This window comes from Heterodontus francisci, chromosome 48 (genome assembly GCF_036365525.1).
Source record: "Heterodontus francisci isolate sHetFra1 chromosome 48, sHetFra1.hap1, whole genome shotgun sequence".
NCBI lineage: Eukaryota > Metazoa > Chordata > Chondrichthyes > Heterodontiformes > Heterodontidae > Heterodontus > Heterodontus francisci.
In genome coordinates, this window is record NC_090418.1 from 10,135,498 (window position 1) to 10,159,186 (window position 23,689).

A 23,689-nucleotide genomic window follows, 5' to 3' on the forward strand; every position below is an offset into this window, starting at 1 on the left:
GTGGTGCGATGCCTTCTTGAACTGCTGCACCAAGATTTGACAGAACGACAGGGCTCACCAGACTACTTCAACTACGATGGTGTGGGACTGGAGTCACATATAGGCCCAGACCGGGTGAGGGTGCCAGACTTCCTTTCCTAAAGGGACATTAGTGAACCAGATGGGTTTTTACAACAAACTGGGAGATTCACAGTCACTGCACTTCCAGATTTATTTAACCCAACTTAAATTCGCCAGCTGGTCTGGTGGGATTTGAACTCATTGCCTCTGAATTACTAGTCCAGTAACAGGACCGCAATGCCATCACTCTCTGGATTATTAGTCCAATAAGGTGTAAGCTCGGCACAGCTGTTTGGCATTCAGATACTCCGATCTCATTGGTCGCAGTAAAGGGGACTTACCTGATAGTACGAGTCACCATGGATACAGCCACATTGCTCCGCAGGCACACACCTGTCTCCCGTCTGGAAGAACCCTTCGTCGCAGACACATCCGCCAGACACACAGACGTCTCCACAGTCCGGGATCGGTCTGTCACATCGGGGTGAGCAGCCGGCACCACAGGGGTCATAGTGCGAGTTGGGTGGGCAGGAGACTGGAACGAAAGGCAAAGGACATTCATGCTCAAGGAATGTTCAGACAGCAGCTCTCACCGAAACTAACGAGACCACTTCAACTACGATGGTGTGGGACTGGAGTCACATATCGGCCCAGACCGGGTAAGGACAGTACATTAGTAACATTAGTGAACCAGATTGGTTTTTTACAACAAACTGGGAGACTCTACTGAAAACCTCACCGACACGAGAGACTGGGCCTTAAACCCTCAGAGAATCTTCCAGAAAGACATAGAATAACAGACAACCAGGGGCAGTTCGTCTCTCCCCTGCAACGACACTGCACTCACCTGGACTTGTGGTCTGTTGTGTTGTGGTGGTTTCTGCACTGACTGGTGGTGCTTTGGTGGTTGTTGTGGAACCTGTATCAAAAATAGAAAAGATTTTCACTGAGATTAAATGTAGAACAACAGATATTCAAGAGGGATTTACAGAACGTACTCTGAAGAAGGGGTTCAGAGCAGTTTATATATAGAGTAACAGATACCCGGGAATGAGTTACATTCTGGAATCTATTCGAGGGGGTTTACATATAGAATAACAGATACCCGGGAGTGAGTTACTGACTGGAATCTAATCGAGGGGGTTATATATAGAATAACAGATACCCGGGAGTGAGTTACTGACTGGAATCTAATCGAGGGGGTTTATATATAGAATAACAGATACCCGGGAGTGAGTTACAGACTGGAATCTAATCGAGGGGGTTTATATATAGAATAACAGATACCCGGGAGTGAGTTACAGGCTGCAATCTCATTTATTTAGAGATACAGCACTGAAACAGGCCCTTCGGCCCACCGAGTCTGTGTCGACCACCCATTTAGACTAACCCTACAGTAATCCCATATTCCCTACAACCTACCGACACTAGGGGCAATTTGCAACAGCCAATTTACTTATCACCTGCAAGTCTTTGGCTGCGGGAGGAAACCGGAGCACCCGGCGAAAACCCACGCGGTCACAGGGAGAACTTGCAAACTCCGCACAGGCAGTACCCAGAACTGAACCCGGGTCTCTGGAGCTGTGAGGCTGCGGTGCTAACCACTGCGCCGCCCCTAATTGAGGGGTTCGGGGGTTTAATATAGAATAACAGATACCCGGGAGTGATTTACAGACTGGAATCCAATCGAGGGGTTTACAAGGTATACTATATAATAAAGAATTCCAGGAGTGATGTACAAAGGGAATAACTGAGACTTTGGGTGTTTTATGACTCTCTCGAATCAATTCTTTACAATATTTACTCTCAGTTCTGTTTTTACCTGAACTTGAGGTCTTTTGTGTTGTTGTGGTTTCTGCACTGACTGGTGGTGATTTGGTGGTTGTTGTGGAACCTGTATACAAAAAAGAAAAGATTTTATATCGAGATTAATAAAGAATATCACATATTGAAGAGGTCGGGCAGCATCTGTAGAGAGAGAATCAGAGTTAATGTTTCAGGTCAGTGACTCTTCATCAGAACTGCCCTGAAACTGACCTGAAACGTTAACTCTGCTTCTCGCTCCACAGATGCTGCCAGACCTGCTGAGTATTTCCAGCATTTCTTGTATTTATTTCACATTTCCAGCATCTACAATATTTTACTTTTCTTACATATTGAAGAGGGATTTATACACTGTACTCTGAATAAGGGGTTTTGGTGATTTGTATACAGGATATAAATGGAGATGAGATAGATGCGAGTGCATTACAGGCTGGAATCTAATAAAGGTTTTAAGGTGGTTTATATATAGAATATCAGATACCCGGGAGAGTGTTACAGACTGGAATCTAATCGAGGGGTTCAGGGGGTTTATATATAGAATAACAGATACCCGGGAGTGAGTTACAGACTGGAATCTAATCAAGGGGTTCGGGGTGGTTTATATATAGAATAACAGATACCCAGGAGTGAGTTACAGACTGGAATCTAATCGAGGGTTCAAGGGGTTTATATATAGAATAACAGATACCCGGGAGTGAGTTACAGACTGGAATCTAATCGAGGGTTCAAGGGGTTTATATATAGAATAACAGATACCCGGGAGTGAGTTACAGACTGGAATGTAATCGAGGGGTTCTGGTGGTTTATATATAGAATAACAGATACCCGGGAGTGAGTTACAGACTGGAATCTAATTGAGGGGTTCAGGTGGTTTATATATAGAATAACAGATACCCGCGAGTGAGTTACAGACTGGAATGTAATCGAGGGGTTCAGGTGGTTTATATATAGAATAACAGATACCCGCGAGTGAGTTACAGACTGGAATGTAATCGAGGGGTTCTGGTGGTTTATATATAGAATAACAGATACCCGGGAGTGAGTTACAGACTGGAATCTAATTGAGGGGTTCTGGTGGTTTATATATAGAATAACAGATACCCGGGAGTGAGTTACAAACTGGAATCTAATCGAGGGGTTCTGGTGGTTTATATATAGAATAACAGATACCCGGGAGTGAGTTACAGACTGGAATCTAATCGAGGGGTTCTGGTGGTTTATATATAGAATAACAGATACCCGGGAGTGAGTTACAGACTGGAATCTAATCGAGGGGTTCGGGGGGTTTATTTATAGAATAACAGATACCCGGGAGTGAGTTACAGACTGGAATCTAATGGAGGGGTTCAGGTCGTTTATATATAGAATAACAGATACCCGGGAGTGAGTTACAGACTGGAATCTAATCGAGGGGTTCTGGTGGTTTATATATAGAATAACAGATACCCGGGAGTGAGTTACAGACTGGAATCTAATCGAGGGGTTCAGGTGGTTTATATATAGAATAACAGATACCCGGGAGTGAGTTACAGACTGGAATCTAATCGGGGGGTTCAGGTGGTTTATATATAGAATAACAGATACCCGGGAGTGAGTTACAGACTGGAATCTAATCGAGGGGTTCTGGTGGTTTATATACAGAATAACAGATACCCGGGAGTGAGTTACAGACTGGAATCTAATCGAGGGGTTCTGGTGGTTTATATATAGAATAACAGATACCCGTGAGTGAGTTACAGACTGGAATCTAATCGAGGGGTTCTGGTGGTTTATATATAGAATAACAGATACCCGGGAGTGAGTTACAGACTAGAATCTAATCGAGGGGTTCTGGTGGTTTATATATAGAATAACAGATACCCGGGAGCGAGTTACAGACTAGAATCTAATCGAGGGGTTCGGGGGGTTTATATATAGAATAACAGATACCCGGGAGTGAGTTACAGACTGGAATCTAATGGAGGGGTTCAGGTGGTTTATATATAGAATAACAGATACCCGGGAGTGAGTTACAGACTGGAATCTAATCGAGGGGGTCTGGTGGTTTATATATAGAATAACAGATACCCGGGAGTGAGTTACAGACTGGAATCTAATTGAGGGGGTTTATATATAGAATAACAGATACCCGGGAGTGAGTTACAGACTGGAATCTAATCGAGGGGGTTTATATATAGAATAACAGATACCCGGGAGTGAGTTACAGGCTGCAATCTCACTTATTTAGAGATACAGCACTGAAACAGGCCCTTCGGCCCACCGAGTCTGTGTCGACCACCCATTTAGACTAACCCTACAGTAATCCCATATTCCCTACAACCTTCCGACACTAGGGGCAATTTGCAACAGCCAATTTACTTATCACCTGCAAGTCTTTGGCTGCGGGAGGAAACCGGAGCACCCGGCGAAAACCCACGCGGTCACAGGGAGAACTTGCAAACTCCGCACAGGCAGTACCCAGAACTGAACCCGGGTCTCTGGAGCTGTGAGGCTGCGGTGCTAACCACTGCGCCGCCCCTAATTGAGGGGTTCGGGGGTTTAATATAGAATAACAGATACCCGGGAGTGATTTACAGACTGGAATCCAATCGAGGGGTTTACAAGGTATACTATATAATAAAGAATTCCAGGAGTGATGTACAAAGGGAATAACTGAGACTTTGGGTGTTTTATGACTCTCTCGAATCAATTCTTTACAATATTTACTCTCAGTTCTGTTTTTACCTGAACTTGAGGTCTTTTGTGTTGTTGTGGTTTCTGCACTGACTGGTGGTGATTTGGTGGTTGTTGTGGAACCTGTATAAAAAAAAGAAAAGATTTTATATCGAGATTAATATAGAATATCACATATTGAAGAGGTCGGGCAGCATCTGTAGAGAGAGAATCAGAGTTAATGTTTCAGGTCAGTGACTCTTCATCAGAACTGCCCTGAAACTGACCTGAAACGTTAACTCTGCTTCTCGCTCCACAGATGCTGCCAGACCTGCTGAGTATTTCCAGCATTTCTTGTATTTATTTCACATTTCCAGCATCTACAATATTTTACTTTTCTTACATATTGAAGAGGGATTTATACACTGTACTCTGAATAAGGGGTTTTGGTGATTTGTATACAGGATATAAATGGAGATGAGATAGATGCGAGTGCATTACAGGCTGGAATCTAATAAAGGTTTTAAGGTGGTTTATATATAGAATATCAGATACCCGGGAGAGTGTTACAGACTGGAATCTAATCGAGGGGTTCAGGGGGTTTATATATAGAATAACAGATACCCGGGAGTGAGTTACAGACTGGAATCTAATCGAGGGGTTCAGGGGGTTTATATATAGAATAACAGATACCCGGGAGTGAGTTACAGACTGGAATCTAATCGAGGGGTTCAGGGGGGTTTATATATAGAATAACAGATACCCGGGAGTGAGTTACAGACTGGAATCTAATCGAGGGGTTCAGGGGGGTTTATATATAGAATATCAGATACCCGGAAGAGTGTTACAGACTGGAATCTAATCGAGGGGTTCAGGGGGTTTATATATAGAATATCAGATACCCGGGAGAGTGTTACAGACTGGAATCTAATCGAGGGGTTCAGGGGGTTTATATATAGAATAACAGATACCCGGGAGTGAGTTACAGACTGGAATCTAATCGAGGGTTCAGGGGGTTTATATATAGAATAACAGATACCCGGGAGTGAGTTACAGACTGGAATCTAATCGAGGGTTCAGGGGGTTTATATATAGAATAACAGATACCCGGGAGTGAGTTACAGACTGGAATCTAATCGAGGGGTTCAGGGGGGTTTATAAAAAGAATAACAGATACCCGGGAGTGAGTTACAGACTGGAATCTAATCGAGGGGTTCAGGGGGGTTTATATATAGAATAACAGATACCCGGGAGTGAGTTACAGACTGGAATCTAATCGAGGGGTTCGGGTGGTTTATATATAGAATAACAGATACCCGGGAGTGAGTTACAGATGGAATCTAATCGAGGGTTCAGGGGGTTTATATATAGATTAACAGATACCCGGGAGTGAGTTACAGACTGGAATCTAATCGAGGGTTCAGGGGGTTTATATATAGAATAACAGATACCCGGGAGTGAGTTACAGACTGGAATCTAATCGAGGGTTCAGGGGGTTTATATATAGAATAACAGATACCCGGGAGTGAGTTACAGACTGGAATCTAATCGAGGGGTTCAGGGGGGTTTATATATAGAATAACAGATACCCAGGAGTGAGTTACAGACTGGAATCTAATTGAGGGGTTCAGGTGGTTTATATATAGAATAACAGATACCCGGGAGTGAGTTACAGATGGAATCTAATCGAGGGGTTCAGGTGGTTTATATATAGAATAACAGATACCCGCGAGTGAGTTACAGACTGGAATGTAATCGAGGGGTTCTGGTGGTTTATATATAGAATAACAGATACCCGGGAGTGAGTTACAGACTGGAATCTAATTGAGGGGTTCAGGTGGTTTATATATAGAATAACAGATACCTGGGAGTGAGTTACAGACTGGAATCTAATTGAGGGGTTCTGGTGGTTTATATATAGAATAACAGATACCCGGGAGTGAGTTACAGACTGGAATCTAATCGAGGGGTTCTGGTGGTTTATATATAGAATAACAGATACCCGGGAGTGAGTTACAGACTGGAATCTAATCGAGGGGTTCTGGTGGTTTATATATAGAATAACAGATACCCGGGAGTGAGTTACAGACTGGAATCTAATCGAGGGGTTCTGGTGGTTTATATGCAGAATATCAGATACCCGGGAGTGAGTTACAGACTGGAATCTAATCGAGGGGTTCAGGGGGTTTATATATAGAATAACAGATACCCGGGAGTGAGTTACAGACTGGAATCTAATTGAGGGGTTCTGGTGGTTTATATATAGAATAACAGATACCCGGGAGTGAGTTACAAACTGGAATCTAATCGAGGGGTTCTGGTGGTTTATATATAGAATAACAGATACCCGGGAGTGAGTTACAGACTGGAATCTAATTGAGGGGTTCTGGTGGTTTATATATAGAATAACAGATACCCGGGAGTGAGTTACAAACTGGAATCTAATCGAGGGGTTCTGGTGGTTTATATATAGAATAACAGATACCCGGGAGTGAGTTACAGACTGGAATCTAATCGAGGGGTTCTGGTGGTTTATATGCAGAATATCAGATACCCGGGAGTGAGTTACAGACTGGAATCTAATCGAGGGGTTCAGGGGGTTTATATATAGAATAACAGATACCCGGGAGTGAGTTACAGACTGGAATCTAATCGAGGGTTCAGGGGGTTTATATATAGAATAACAGATACCCGGGAGTGAGTTACAGACTGGAATCTAATCGAGGGGTTCAGGGGGGTTTATATATAGAATAACAGATACCCGGGAGTGAGTTACAGACTGGAATCTAATTGAGGGGTTCAGGTGGTTTATATATAGAATAACAGATACCCGGGAGTGAGTTACAGATGGAATCTAATCGAGGGGTTCAGGTGGTTTATATATAGAATAACAGATACCCGCGAGTGAGTTACAGACTGGAATGTAATCGAGGGGTTCTGGTGGTTTATATATAGAATAACAGATACCCGGGAGTGAGTTACAGACTGGAATCTAATTGAGGGGTTCTGGTGGTTTATATATAGAATAACAGATACCCGGGAGTGAGTTACAAACTGGAATCTAATCGAGGGGTTCTGGTGGTTTATATATAGAATAACAGATACCCGGGAGTGAGTTACAGACTGGAATCTAATCGAGGGTTCAGGGGGTTTATATATAGAATAACAGATACCCGGGAGTGAGTTACAGACTGGAATCTAATCGAGGGTTCAGGTGGTTTATATATAGAATAACAGATACCCGGGAGTGAGTTACAGACTGGAATCTAATCGAGGGTTCAAGGGGTTTATATATAGAATAACAGATACCCGGGAGTGAGTTACAGACTGGAATCTAATCGAGGGGTTCAGGGGGGTTTATATATAGAATAACAGATACCCGGGAGTGAGTTACAGACTGGAATCTAATTGAGGGGTTCAGGTGGTTTATATATAGAATAACAGATACCCGGGAGTGAGTTACAGACTGGAATCTAATCGAGGGGTTCTGGTGGTTTATATATAGAATAACAGATACCCGGGAGTGAGTTACAAACTGGAATCTAATCGAGGGGTTCTGGTGGTTTATATATAGAATAACAGATACCCGGGAGTGAGTTACAGACTGGAATCTAATTGAGGGGTTCTGGTGGTTTATATATAGAATAACAGATACCCGGGAGTGAGTTACAGACTGGAATCTAATCGAGGGGTTCGGGGGGTTTATTTATAGAATAACAGATACCCGGGAGTGAGTTACAGACTGGAATCTAATGGAGGGGTTCAGGTCGTTTATATATAGAATAACAGATACCCGGGAGTGAGTTACAGACTGGAATCTAATCGAGGGGTTCTGGTGGTTTATATATAGAATAACAGATACCCGGGAGTGAGTTACAGACTGGAATCTAATCGAGGGGTTCAGGTGGTTTATATATAGAATAACAGATACCCGGGAGTGAGTTACAGACTGGAATCTAATCGAGGGGTTCTGGTGGTTTATATACAGAATAACAGATACCCGGGAGTGAGTTACAGACTGGAATCTAATCGAGGGGTTCTGGTGGTTTATATATAGAATAACAGATACCCGTGAGTGAGTTACAGACTGGAATCTAATCGAGGGGTTCTGGTGGTTTATATATAGAATAACAGATACCCGGGAGTGAGTTACAGACTGGAATCTAATCGAGGGGTTCTGGTGGTTTATATATAGAATAACAGATACCCGGGAGCGAGTTACAGACTAGAATCTAATCGAGGGGTTCGGGGGGTTTATATATAGAATAACAGATACCCGGGAGTGAGTTACAGACTGGAATCTAATGGAGGGGTTCAGGTGGTTTATATATAGAATAACAGATACCCGGGAGTGAGTTACAGACTGGAATCTAATTGAGGGGGTTTATATATAGAATAACAGATACCCGGGAGTGAGTTACAGACTGGAATCTAATCGAGGGGGTTTATATATAGAATAACAGATACCCGGGAGTGAGTTACAGGCTGCAATCTCATTTATTTAGAGATACAGCACTGAAACAGGCCCTTCGGCCCACCGAGTCTGTGTCGACCACCCATTTAGACTAACCCTACAGTAATCCCATATTCCCTACAACCTACCGACACTAGGGGCAATTTGCAACAGCCAATTTACTTATCACCTGCAAGTCTTTGGCTGCGGGAGGAAACCGGAGCACCCGGCGAAAACCCACGCGGTCACAGGGAGAACTTGCAAACTCCGCACAGGCAGTACCCAGAACTGAACCCGGGTCTCTGGAGCTGTGAGGCTGCGGTGCTAACCACTGCGCCGCCCCTAATTGAGGGGTTCGGGGGTTTAATATAGAATAACAGATACCCGGGAGTGATTTACAGACTGGAATCCAATCGAGGGGTTTACAAGATATACTATATAATAAAGAATTCCAGGAGTGATGTACAAAGGGAATAACTGATACTTTGGGTGTTTTATGACTCTCTCGAATCAATTCTTTACAATATTTACTCTCAGTTCTGTTTTTACCTGAACTTGAGGTCTTTTGTGTTGTTGTGGTTTCTGCACTGACTGGTGGTGATTTGGTGGTTGTTGTGGAACCTGTATAAAAAAAAGAAAAGATTTTATATCGAGATTAATAAAGAATATCACATATTGAAGAGGTCGGGCAGCATCTGTAGAGAGAGAATCAGAGTTAATGTTTCAGGTCAGTGACTCTTCATCAGAACTGCCCTGAAACTGACCTGAAACGTTAACTCTGCTTCTCGCTCCACAGATGCTGCCAGACCTGCTGAGTATTTCCAGCATTTCTTGTATTTATTTCACATTTCCAGCATCTACAATATTTTACTTTTCTTACATATTGAAGAGGGATTTATACACTGTACTCTGAATAAGGGGTTTTGGTGATTTGTATACAGGATATAAATGGAGATGAGATAGATGCGAGTGCATTACAGGCTGGAATCTAATAAAGGTTTTAAGGTGGTTTATATATAGAATATCAGATACCCGGGAGAGTGTTACAGACTGGAATCTAATCGAGGGGTTCAGGGGGTTTATATATAGAATAACAGATACCCGGGAGTGAGTTACAGACTGGAATCTAATCAAGGGGTTCGGGGTGGTTTATATATAGAATAACAGATACCCAGGAGTGAGTTACAGACTGGAATCTAATCGAGGGGGTTATATATAGAATAACAGATACCCGGGAGAGTGTTACAGACTGGAATCTAATCGAGGGTTCAAGGGGTTTATATATAGAATAACAGATACCCGGGAGTGAGTTACAGACTGGAATCTAATCGAGGGTTCAAGGGGTTTATATATAGAATAACAGATACCCGGGAGTGAGTTACAGACTGGAATCTAATCGAGGGGTTCAGGTGGTTTATATATAGAATAACACATACCCGCGAGTGAGTTACAGACTGGAATGTAATCGAGGGGTTCTGGTGGTTTATATATAGAATAACAGATACCCGGGAGTGAGTTACAGACTGGAATCTAATTGAGGGGTTCTGGTGGTTTATATATAGAATAACAGATTCCCGGGAGTGAGTTACAAACTGGAATCTAATCGAGGGGTTCTGGTGGTTTATATATAGAATAACAGATACCCGGGAGTGAGTTACAGACTGGAATCTAATCGAGGGGTTCTGGTGGTTTATATATAGAATAACAGATACCCGGGAGTGAGTTACAGACTGGAATCTAATCGAGGGGTTCGGGGGGTTTATTTATAGAATAACAGATACCCGGGAGTGAGTTACAGACTGGAATCTAATGGAGGGGTTCAGGTCGTTTATATATAGAATAACAGATACCCGGGAGTGAGTTACAGACTGGAATCTAATCGAGGGGTTCTGGTGGTTTATATATAGAATAACAGATACCCGGGAGTGAGTTACAGACTGGAATCTAATCGAGGGGTTCAGGTGGTTTATATATAGAATAACAGATACCCGGGAGTGAGTTACAGACTGGAATCTAATCGAGGGGTTCAGGTGGTTTATATATAGAATAACAGATACCCGGGAGTGAGTTACAGACTGGAATCTAATCGAGGGGTTCTGGTGGTTTATATACAGAATAACAGATACCCGGGAGTGAGTTACAGACTGGAATCTAATCGAGGGGTTCTGGTGGTTTATATATAGAATAACAGATACCCGTGAGTGAGTTACAGACTGGAATCTAATCGAGGGGTTCTGGTGGTTTATATATAGAATAACAGATACCCGGGAGTGAGTTACAGACTGGAATCTAATCGAGGGGTTCTGGTGGTTTATATATAGAATAACAGATACCCGGGAGCGAGTTAAAGACTAGAATCTAATCGAGGGGTTCGGGGGGTTTATATATAGAATAACAGATACCCGGGAGTGAGTTACAGACTGGAATCTAATGGAGGGGTTCAGGTGGTTTATATATAGAATAACAGATACCCGGGAGTGAGTTACAGACTGGAATCTAATCGAGGGGGTCTGGTGGTTTATATATAGAATAACAGATACCCGGGACTGAGTTACAGACTGGAATCTAATTGAGGGGGTTTATATATAGAATAACAGATACCCGGGACTGAGTTACAGACTGGAATCTAATTGAGGGGGTTTATTTATAGAATAACAGATACCCGGGAGTGAGTTACAGGCTGCAATCTCATTTATTTAGAGATACAGCACTGAAACAGGCCCTTCGGCCCACCGAGTCTGTGTCGACCACCCATTTAGACTAACCCTACAGTAATCCCATATTCCCTACAACCTTCCGACACTAGGGGCAATTTGCAACAGCCAATTTACTTATCACCTGCAAGTCTTTGGCTGCGGGAGGAAACCGGAGCACCCGGCGAAAACCCACGCGGTCACAGGGAGAACTTGCAAACTCCGCACAGGCAGTACCCAGAACTGAACCCGGGTCTCTGGAGCTGTGAGGCTGCGGTGCTAACCACTGCGCCGCCCCTAATTGAGGGGTTCGGGGGTTTAACATAGAATAACAGATACCCGGGAGTGATTTACAGACTGGAATCCAATCGAGGGGTTTCCAAGGTATACTATATAATAAAGAATTCCAGGAGTGATGTACAAAGGGAATAACTGAGACTTTGGGTGTTTTATGACTCTCTCGAATCAATTCTTTACAATATTTACTCTCAGTTCTGTTTTTACCTGAACTTGAGGTCTTTTGTGTTGTTGTGGTTTCTGCACTGACTGGTGGTGATTTGGTGGTTGTTGTGGAACCTGTATAAAAAAAAGAAAAGATTTTATATCGAGATTAATATAGAATATCACATATTGAAGAGGTCGGGCAGCATCTGTCGAGAGAGAATCAGAGTTAATGTTTCAGGTCAGTGACTCTTCATCAGAACTGCCCTGAAACTGACCTGAAACGTTAACTCTGCTTCTCGCTCCACAGATGCTGCCAGACCTGCTGATAATTTCCAGCATTTCTTGTATTTATTTCACATTTCCAGCATCTACAATATTTTACTTTTCTTACATATTGAAGAGGGATTTATACACTGTACTCTGAATAAGGGGTTTTGGTGATTTGTATACAGGATATAAATGGAGATGAGATAGATGCGAGTGCATTACAGGCTGGAATCTAATAAAGGTTTTAAGGTGGTTTATATATAGAATAACAGATACCCGGGAGTGAGTTACAGACTGGAATCTAATCGAGGGGTTCAGGGGGGTTTATATATAGAATAACAGATACCCGGGAGTGAGTTACAGACTGGAATCTAATTGAGGGGTTCAGGTGGTTTATATATAGAATATCAGATACCCGGGAGAGTGTTACAGACTGGAATCTAATCGAGGGGTTCAGGGGGTTTATATATAGAATAACAGATACCCGGGACTGAGTTGCAGACTGGAATCTAATTGAGGGGTTCAGGTGGTTTATATATAGAATATCAGATACCCGGGAGAGTGTTACAGACTGGAATCTAATCGAGGGGTTCAGGGGGTTTATATATAGAATAACAGATACCCGGGACTGAGTTACAGACTGGAATCTAATTGAGGGGTTCTGGTGGTTTATATATAGAATATCAGATACCCGGGAGAGTGTTACAGACTGGAATCTAATCGAGGGGTTCAGGGGGTTTATATATAGAATAACAGATACCCGGGACTGAGTTACAGACTGGAATCTAATCGAGGGTTCAAGGGGTTTATATATAGAATAACAGATACCCGGGAGTAAGTTACAGACTGGAATCTAATCGAGGGGTTCAGGGGGGTTTATATATAGAATAACAGATACCCGGGAGTGAGTTACAGACTGGAATCTAATTGAGGGGTTCAGGTGGTTTATATATAGAATAACAGATACCCGGGAGTGAGTTACAGACTGGAATCTAATCGAGGGGTTCAGGTGGTTTATATATAGAATAACAGATACCCGCGAGTGAGTTACAGACTGGAATGTAATCGAGGGGTTCTGGTGGTTTATATATAGAATAACAGATACCCGGGAGTGAGTTACAGACTGGAATCTAATCGAGGGGTTCAGGTGGTTTATATATAGAATAACAGATACCCGGGAGTGAGTTACAGACTGGAATCTAATCGAGGGGTTCTGGTGGTTTATATACAGAATAACAGATACCCGGGAGTGAGTTACAGACTGGAATCTAATCGAGGGGTTCTGGTGGTTTATATATAGAATAACAGATACCCGTGAGTGAGTTACAGACTGGAATCTAATGGAGGGGTTCAGGTCGTTTATATATAGAATAACAGATACCCGGGAGTGAGTTACAGACTGGAATCTAATCGAGGGGTTCTGGTGGTTTATATATAGAATAACAGATACCCGGGAGTGAGTTACAGACTGGAATCTAATCGAGGGGTTCAGGTGGTTTATATATAGAATAACAGATACCCGGGAGTGAGTTACAGACTGGAATCTAATCGAGGGGTTCTGGTGGTTTATATACAGAATAACAGATACCCGGGAGTGAGTTACAGACTGGAATCTAATCGAGGGGTTCTGGTGGTTTATATATAGAATAACAGATACCCGTGAGTGAGTTACAGACTGGAATCTAATCGAGGGGTTCTGGTGGTTTATATATAGAATAACAGATACCCGGGAGTGAGTTACAGACTGGAATCTAATCGAGGGGTTCTGGTGGTTTATATATAGAATAACAGATACCCGGGAGCGAGTTACAGACTAGAATCTAATCGAGGGGTTCGGGGGGTTTATATATAGAATAACAGATACCCGGGAGTGAGTTACAGACTGGAATCTAATGGAGGGGTTCAGGTGGTTTATATATAGAATAACAGATACCCGGGAGTGAGTTACAGACTGGAATCTAATTGAGGGGGTTTATATATAGAATAACAGATACCCGGGAGTGAGTTACAGACTGGAATCTAATCGAGGGGGTTTATATATAGAATAACAGATACCCGGGAGTGAGTTACAGGCTGCAATCTCATTTATTTAGAGATACAGCACTGAAACAGGCCCTTCGGCCCACCGAGTCTGTGTCGACCACCCATTTAGACTAACCCTACAGTAATCCCATATTCCCTACAACCTACCGACACTAGGGGCAATTTGCAACAGCCAATTTACTTATCACCTGCAAGTCTTTGGCTGCGGGAGGAAACCGGAGCACCCGGCGAAAACCCACGCGGTCACAGGGAGAACTTGCAAACTCCGCACAGGCAGTACCCAGAACTGAACCCGGGTCTCTGGAGCTGTGAGGCTGCGGTGCTAACCACTGCGCCGCCCCTAATTGAGGGGTTCGGGGGTTTAATATAGAATAACAGATACCCGGGAGTGATTTACAGACTGGAATCCAATCGAGGGGTTTACAAGATATACTATATAATAAAGAATTCCAGGAGTGATGTACAAAGGGAATAACTGATACTTTGGGTGTTTTATGACTCTCTCGAATCAATTCTTTACAATATTTACTCTCAGTTCTGTTTTTACCTGAACTTGAGGTCTTTTGTGTTGTTGTGGTTTCTGCACTGACTGGTGGTGATTTGGTGGTTGTTGTGGAACCTGTATAAAAAAAAGAAAAGATTTTATATCGAGATTAATAAAGAATATCACATATTGAAGAGGTCGGGCAGCATCTGTAGAGAGAGAATCAGAGTTAATGTTTCAGGTCAGTGACTCTTCATCAGAACTGCCCTGAAACTGACCTGAAACGTTAACTCTGCTTCTCGCTCCACAGATGCTGCCAGACCTGCTGAGTATTTCCAGCATTTCTTGTATTTATTTCACATTTCCAGCATCTACAATATTTTACTTTTCTTACATATTGAAGAGGGATTTATACACTGTACTCTGAATAAGGGGTTTTGGTGATTTGTATACAGGATATAAATGGAGATGAGATAGATGCGAGTGCATTACAGGCTGGAATCTAATAAAGGTTTTAAGGTGGTTTCTTCTTTGGCCTCCTTGTCTCGAGAGACAATGGGTAAGCGCCTAGAGGTGGTCAGTGGTGTCAGTCGCTGTGAGGCAACTATGGAGTGACCTCTCCATGGCGCATGCCTGGGCGAATGTATGGAGGTTGAGAGTTGCCCAAGCGTCAAAACCCGGTTTATATATAGAATATCAGATACCCGGGAGAGTGTTACAGACTGGAATCTAATCGAGGGGTTCAGGGGGTTTATATATAGAATAACAGATACCCGGGAGTGAGTTACAGACTGGAATCTAATCAAGGGGTTCGGGGTGGTTTATATATAGAATAACAGATACCCAGGAGTGAGTTACAGACTGGAATCTAATCGAGGGGGTTATATATAGAATAACAGATACCCGGGAGAGTGTTACAGACTGGAATCTAATCGAGGGTTCAAGGGGTTTATATATAGAATAACAGATACCCGGGAGTGAGTTACAGACTGGAATCTAATCGAGGGTTCAAGGGGTTTATATATAGAATAACAGATACCCGGGAGTGAGTTACAGACTGGAATCTAATCGAGGGGTTCAGGTGGTTTATATATAGAATAACAGATACCCGCGAGTGAGTTACAGACTGGAATGTAATCGAGGGGTTCTGGTGGTTTATATATAGAATAACAGATACCCGGGAGTGAGTTACAGACTGGAATCTAATTGAGGGGTTCTGGTGGTTTATATATAGAATAACAGATTCCCGGGAGTGAGTTACAAACTGGAATCTAATCGAGGGGTTCTGGTGGTTTATATATAGAATAACAGATACCCGGGAGTGAGTTACAGACTGGAATCTAATCGAGGGGTTCTGGTGGTTTATATATAGAATAACAGATACCCGGGAGTGAGTTACAGACTGGAATCTAATCGAGGGGTTCGGGGGGTTTATTTATAGAATAACAGATACCCGGGAGTGAGTTACAGACTGGAATCTAATGGAGGGGTTCAGGTCGTTTATATATAGAATAACAGATACCCGGGAGTGAGTTACAGACTGGAATCTAATCGAGGGGTTCTGGTGGTTTATATATAGAATAACAGATACCCGGGAGTGAGTTACAGACTGGAATCTAATCGAGGGGTTCAGGTGGTTTATATATAGAATAACAGATACCCGGGAGTGAGTTACAGACTGGAATCTAATCGAGGGGTTCAGGTGGTTTATATATAGAATAACAGATACCCGGGAGTGAGTTACAGACTGGAATCTAATCGAGGGGTTCTGGTGGTTTATATACAGAATAACAGATACCCGGGAGTGAGTTACAGACTGGAATCTAATCGAGGGGTTCTGGTGGTTTATATATAGAATAACAGATACCCGTGAGTGAGTTACAGACTGGAATCTAATCGAGGGGTTCTGGTGGTTTATATATAGAATAACAGATACCCGGGAGTGAGTTACAGACTGGAATCTAATCGAGGGGTTCTGGTGGTTTATATATAGAATAACAGATACCCGGGAGCGAGTTAAAGACTAGAATCTAATCGAGGGGTTCGGGGGGTTTATATATAGAATAACAGATACCCGGGAGTGAGTTACAGACTGGAATCTAATGGAGGGGTTCAGGTGGTTTATATATAGAATAACAGATACCCGGGAGTGAGTTACAGACTGGAATCTAATCGAGGGGGTCTGGTGGTTTATATATAGAATAACAGATACCCGGGACTGAGTTACAGACTGGAATCTAATTGAGGGGGTTTATATATAGAATAACAGATACCCGGGACTGAGTTACAGACTGGAATCTAATTGAGGGGGTTTATTTATAGAATAACAGATACCCGGGAGTGAGTTACAGGCTGCAATCTCATTTATTTAGAGATACAGCACTGAAACAGGCCCTTCGGCCCACCGAGTCTGTGTCGACCACCCATTTAGACTAACCCTACAGTAATCCCATATTCCCTACAACCTTCCGACACTAGGGGCAATTTGCAACAGCCAATTTACTTATCACCTGCAAGTCTTTGGCTGCGGGAGGAAACCGGAGCACCCGGCGAAAACCCACGCGGTCACAGGGAGAACTTGCAAACTCCGCACAGGCAGTACCCAGAACTGAACCCGGGTCTCTGGAGCTGTGAGGCTGCGGTGCTAACCACTGCGCCGCCCCTAATTGAGGGGTTCGGGGGTTTAACATAGAATAACAGATACCCGGGAGTGATTTACAGACTGGAATCCAATCGAGGGGTTTCCAAGGTATACTATATAATAAAGAATTCCAGGAGTGATGTACAAAGGGAATAACTGAGACTTTGGGTGTTTTATGACTCTCTCGAATCAATTCTTTACAATATTTACTCTCAGTTCTGTTTTTACCTGAACTTGAGGTCTTTTGTGTTGTTGTGGTTTCTGCACTGACTGGTGGTGATTTGGTGGTTGTTGTGGAACCTGTATAAAAAAAAGAAAAGATTTTATATCGAGATTAATATAGAATATCACATATTGAAGAGGTCGGGCAGCATCTGTCGAGAGAGAATCAGAGTTAATGTTTCAGGTCAGTGACTCTTCATCAGAACTGCCCTGAAACTGACCTGAAACGTTAACTCTGCTTCTCGCTCCACAGATGCTGCCAGACCTGCTGATAATTTCCAGCATTTCTTGTATTTATTTCACATTTCCAGCATCTACAATATTTTACTTTTCTTACATATTGAAGAGGGATTTATACACTGTACTCTGAATAAGGGGTTTTGGTGATTTGTATACAGGATATAAATGGAGATGAGATAGATGCGAGTGCATTACAGGCTGGAATCTAATAAAGGTTTTAAGGTGGTTTATATATAGAATAACAGATACCCGGGAGTGAGTTACAGACTGGAATCTAATCGAGGGGTTCAGGGGGGTTTATATATAGAATAACAGATACCCGGGAGTGAGTTACAGACTGGAATCTAATTGAGGGGTTCAGGTGGTTTATATATAGAATATCAGATACCCGGGAGAGTGTTACAGACTGGAATCTAATCGAGGGGTTCAGGGGGTTTATATATAGAATAACAGATACCCGGGACTGAGTTGCAGACTGGAATCTAATTGAGGGGTTCAGGTGGTTTATATATAGAATATCAGATACCCGGGAGAGTGTTACAGACTGGAATCTAATCGAGGGGTTCAGGGGGTTTATATATAGAATAACAGATACCCGGGACTGAGTTACAGACTGGAATCTAATTGAGGGGTTCTGGTGGTTTATATATAGAATATCAGATACCCGGGAGAGTGTTACAGACTGGAATCTAATCGAGGGGTTCAGGGGGTTTATATATAGAATAACAGATACCCGGGACTGAGTTACAGACTGGAATCTAATCGAGGGTTCAAGGGGTTTATATATAGAATAACAGATACCCGGGAGTAAGTTACAGACTGGAATCTAATCGAGGGGTTCAGGGGGGTTTATATATAGAATAACAGATACCCGGGAGTGAGTTACAGACTGGAATCTAATTGAGGGGTTCAGGTGGTTTATATATAGAATAACAGATACCCGGGAGTGAGTTACAGACTGGAATCTAATCGAGGGGTTCAGGTGGTTTATATATAGAATAACAGATACCCGCGAGTGAGTTACAGACTGGAATGTAATCGAGGGGTTCTGGTGGTTTATATATAGAATAACAGATACCCGGGAGTGAGTTACAGACTGGAATCTAATCGAGGGGTTCAGGTGGTTTATATATAGAATAACAGATACCCGGGAGTGAGTTACAGACTGGAATCTAATCGAGGGGTTCTGGTGGTTTATATACAGAATAACAGATACCCGGGAGTGAGTTACAGACTGGAATCTAATCGAGGGGTTCTGGTGGTTTATATATAGAATAACAGATACCCGTGAGTGAGTTACAGACTGGAATCTAATCGAGGGGTTCTGGTGGTTTATATATAGAATAACAGATACCCGGGAGTGAGTTACAGACTGGAATCTAATCGAGGGGTTCTGGTGGTTTATATATAGAATAAAAGATACCCGGGAGCGAGTTACAGACTAGAATCTAATCGAGGGGTTCGGGGGGTTTATATATAGAATAACAGATACCCGGGAGTGAGTTACAGACTGGAATCTAATGGAGGGGTTCAGGTGGTTTATATATAGAATAACAGATACCCGGGAGTGAGTTACAGACTGGAATCTAATCGAGGGGGTCTGGTGGTTTATATATAGAATAACAGATACCCGGGAGTGAGTTACAGACTGGAATCTAATTGAGGGGGTTTATATATAGAATAACAGATACCCGGGAGTGAGTTACAGACTGGAATCTAATCGAGGGGTTCTGGTGGTTTATATATAGAATAACAGATACCCGGGAGTGAGTTACAGACTGGAATCTAATCGAGTGGTTCGGGGGGTTTATATATAGAATAACAGATACTCGGGAGTGAGTTACAGACTGGAATCTAATCGAGGGGTTCAGGGGGTTTATATATAGAATAACAGATACCCGGGAGTGAGTTACAGACTGGAATCTAATCGAGGGGTTCAGGGGGTTTATATATAGAATAACAGATACCCGGGAGTGAGTTCCAGACTGGAATCTAATCGAGGGGGTTTATATATAGAATAACAGATACCCGGGAGTGAGTTACAGGCTGCAATCTCATTTATTTAGAGATACAGCACTGAAACAGGCCCTTCGGCCCACCGAGTCTGTGTCGACCACCCATTTAGACTAACCCTACAGTAATCCCATATTCCCTACAACCTACCGACACTAGGGGCAATTTGCAACAGCCAATTTACTTATCACCTGCAAGTCTTTGGCTGCGGGAGGAAACTGGAGCACCCGGCGAAAACCCACGCGGTCACAGGGAGAACTTGCAAACTCCGCACAGGCAGTACCCAGAACTGAACCCGGGTCTCTGGAGCTGTGAGGCTGCGGTGCTAACCACTGCGCCGCCCCTAATTGAGGGGTTCGGGGGTTTAATATAGAATAACAGATACCCGGGAGTGATTTACAGACTGGAATCCAATCGAGGGGTTTACAAGGTATACTATATAATAAAGAATTCCAGGAGTGATGTACAAAGGGAATAACTGAGACTTTGGGTGTTTTATGACTCTCTCGAATCAATTCTTTACAATATTTACTCTCAGTTCTGTTTTTACCTGAACTTGAGGTCTTTTGTGTTGTTGTGGTTTCTGCACTGACTGGTGGTGATTTGGTGGTTGTTGTGGAACCTGTATAAAAAAAAGAAAAGATTTTATATCGAGATTAATAAAGAATATCACATATTGAAGAGGTCGGGCAGCATCTGTCGAGAGAGAATCAGAGTTAATGTTTCAGGTCAGTGACTCTTCATCAGAACTGCCCTGAAACTGACCTGAAACGTTAACTCTGCTTCTCGCTCCACAGATGCTGCCAGACCTGCTGAGTATTTCCAGCATTTCTTGTATTTATTTCACATTTCCAGCATCTACAATATTTTACTTTTCTTACATATTGAAGAGGGATTTATACACTGTACTCTGAATAAGGGGTTTTGGTGATTTGTATACAGGATATAAATGGAGATGAGATAGATGCGAGTGCATTACAGGCTGGAATCTAATAAAGGTTTTAAGGTGGTTTATATATAGAATAACAGATACCCGGGAGTGAGTTACAGACTGGAATCTAATCGAGGGGTTCAGGGGGTTTATATATAGAATAACAGATACCCGGGAGTGAGTTACAGACTGGAATCTAATCGAGGGGTTCTGGTGGTTTATATATAGAATAACAGATACCCGGGAGTGAGTTACAGACTGGAATCTAATTGAGGGGTTCTGGTGGTTTATATATAGAATAACAGATACCCGGGAGTGAGTTACAGACTGGAATCTAATGGAGGGGTTCGGGGGGTTTATATATAGAATAACAGATACCCGGGAGTGAGTTACAGACTGGAATCTAATCGAGGGGTTCAGGTGGTTTATATATAGAATAACAGATACCCGGGAGTGAGTTACAGACTGGAATCTAATCGAGGGGTTCTGGTGGTTTATATATAGAATAACAGATACCCAGGAGTGAGTTACAGACTGGAATCTAATTGAGGGGTTCAGGTGGTTTATATATAGAATAACAGATACCCGGGAGTGAGTTACAGACTGGAATCTAATCGAGGGGTTCTGGTGGTTTATATATAGAATAACAGATACCCGGGAGTGAGTTACAGACTGGAATCTAATCGAGGGGTTCTGGTGGTTTATATATAGAATAACAGATACCCGGGAGTGAGTTACAGACTGGAATCTAATCGAGGGGTTCGGGGGGTTTATATATAGAATAACAGATACCCGGGAGTGAGTTACAGACTGGAATCTAATTGAGGGGTTCAGGTGGTTTATATATAGAATAACAGATACCCGGGAGTGAGTTACAGACTGGAATCTAATCGAGGGGTTCTGGTGGTTTATATATAGAATAACAGATACCCGGGAGTGAGTTACAGACTGGAATCTAATCGAGGGGTTCGGGGGGTTTATATATAGAATAACAGATACCCGGGAGTGAGTTACAGGCTGAAATCTAATCGAGGGGTTCGGGTGGTTTATATATAGAATAACAGATACCCGGGAGTGAGTTACAGACAGGAATCTAATGGAGGGGTTCGGGGGGTTTATATATAGAATAACAGATACCCGGGAGTGAGTTACAGACTGGAATCTAATCGAGGGGTTCGGGGGGTTTATATATAGAATAACAGATACCCGGGAGTGAGTTACAGACTGGAATCTAATGGAGGGGTTCGGGGGGTTTATATTTGGAATAACAGATACCCGGGAGTGAGTTACAGGCTGGAATCTAATCGAGGGGTTCGGGGGGTTTATATATAGAATAACAGATACCCGGGAGTGAGTTACAGACTGGAATCTAATGGAGGGGTTCGGGGGGTTTATATATAGAATAACAGATACCCGGGAGTGAGTTACAGACTGGAATCTAATCGAGGGGTTTGGGGGTTTATATACAGAATAACAGATACCCGGGAGTGAGTTACAGACTGGAATCTAATCGAGGGGTTCGGGGGGTTTATATATAGAATAACAGATACCCGGGAGTGAGTTACAGACTGGAATCTAATAGAGGGGTTTGGGGGTTTATATACAGAATAATAGATACCCGGGAGTGAGTTACAGACTGGAATCTAATCGAGGGGTTCGGCGGGTTTATATATAGAATAACAGATACCCGGGAGTGAGTTACAGACTGGAATCTAATCGAGGGGTTTGGGGGTTTATATACAGAATAACAGATACCCGGGAGTGAGTTACAGACTGGAATCTAATCGAGGGGTTTGGCTGCTGGGGTGTCTTGTCTGGGTCTGTAGCACTGCCTGTTTCCATGCCTGTCTCAGCTCATGCCTTTGTTACCTCTAGCCTTTATTATTCCAATGCCCTCCTCCTGGCTGGCCTCCCACAATTTACCCTCTGTAAACGTGAACTCTTTCAACTCTCTGCTGCCCATGTCCTAACTCATACTGAGTCCCGTTTTACCACCATCCCCATGCTCGCTGACCTGCATTGGCTTCTGGTCAAGCAACAGCTCTATTTTCAAATTCTCATTCTTGTTTTCAAATCCCTCCATGGCCCTCGGCCCCCTCCCTCTCTCTGCAACCTCCTCCAGCCCCTGCAATTCTCTGAGATCTCCGCGCTCCTCCAATTCGGGCCTCATGGGCCTCCCCCGATTTACAATCCTCCAACATTGGCGGCCGTGCCTTCAGCTGCCCTGAGCCCTACGCTCTGGAATTCCCTCCCTAAACCTCTCCACCTCTCTCTCCTCTCTTAAGACCCTTTGTAAAACTGACCTCTTTGACCAAGCTTTTGGTCACCTGCCCTAATCTCCCCTTCGGTGGCTCCGTGTTGGATTTTGCTTTATCACGCTCCTGTGAAGGGTCATGTGACGTTTTATTACATTCAGGGCGCTGTATAAATACAAGTTGTTGTTGTTGTTGATGCTGGGGTATATAATGAGGGCACTGGAGTGTGGGTTTAGTGATGGATAGAGTGGGTGCCAGGGTAATCCTTTGCTACAGAGCCCAGGTGCTGGGGAAGCAAACTTACCTTTTTGGCACTTTTCGATACACACACTGTCCAGTGCAATATCCGACTGCGGGGTCTCACCACGGACAGCTTCAATAACAAACTGAAAAGACAGTGGATAATGTGAAGGGTTACTTTTTAAAGTAGAGGTGTCGTTGAAACAATTCACTGCGATTGGCACTCC

The 23,689-nt window shown here is 43.1% G+C and overlaps 1 protein-coding gene across 1 annotated transcript in view; it reads right to left on the reverse strand.

Annotated features, from left to right (window-relative positions):
• The window catches only part of zanl (zonadhesin, like), a 176,451-nt gene that overhangs the window by 130,669 nt on the left and 22,093 nt on the right, over positions 1-23,689 (reverse strand). The window contains exons 13-22 of the mRNA XM_068023775.1: positions 23,527-23,608; positions 20,587-20,658; positions 17,790-17,861; positions 14,984-15,055; positions 12,187-12,258; positions 9,539-9,610; positions 4,609-4,680; positions 1,883-1,954; positions 908-979; positions 402-595 (exon numbers count right to left, since the gene is read on the reverse strand). Of these exons, the coding sequence (XP_067879876.1) occupies positions 402-595; positions 908-979; positions 1,883-1,954; positions 4,609-4,680; positions 9,539-9,610; positions 12,187-12,258; positions 14,984-15,055; positions 17,790-17,861; positions 20,587-20,658; positions 23,527-23,608 (852 nt within the window). The remainder of the gene's footprint in view (positions 1-401; positions 596-907; positions 980-1,882; positions 1,955-4,608; positions 4,681-9,538; positions 9,611-12,186; positions 12,259-14,983; positions 15,056-17,789; positions 17,862-20,586; positions 20,659-23,526; positions 23,609-23,689) is intronic.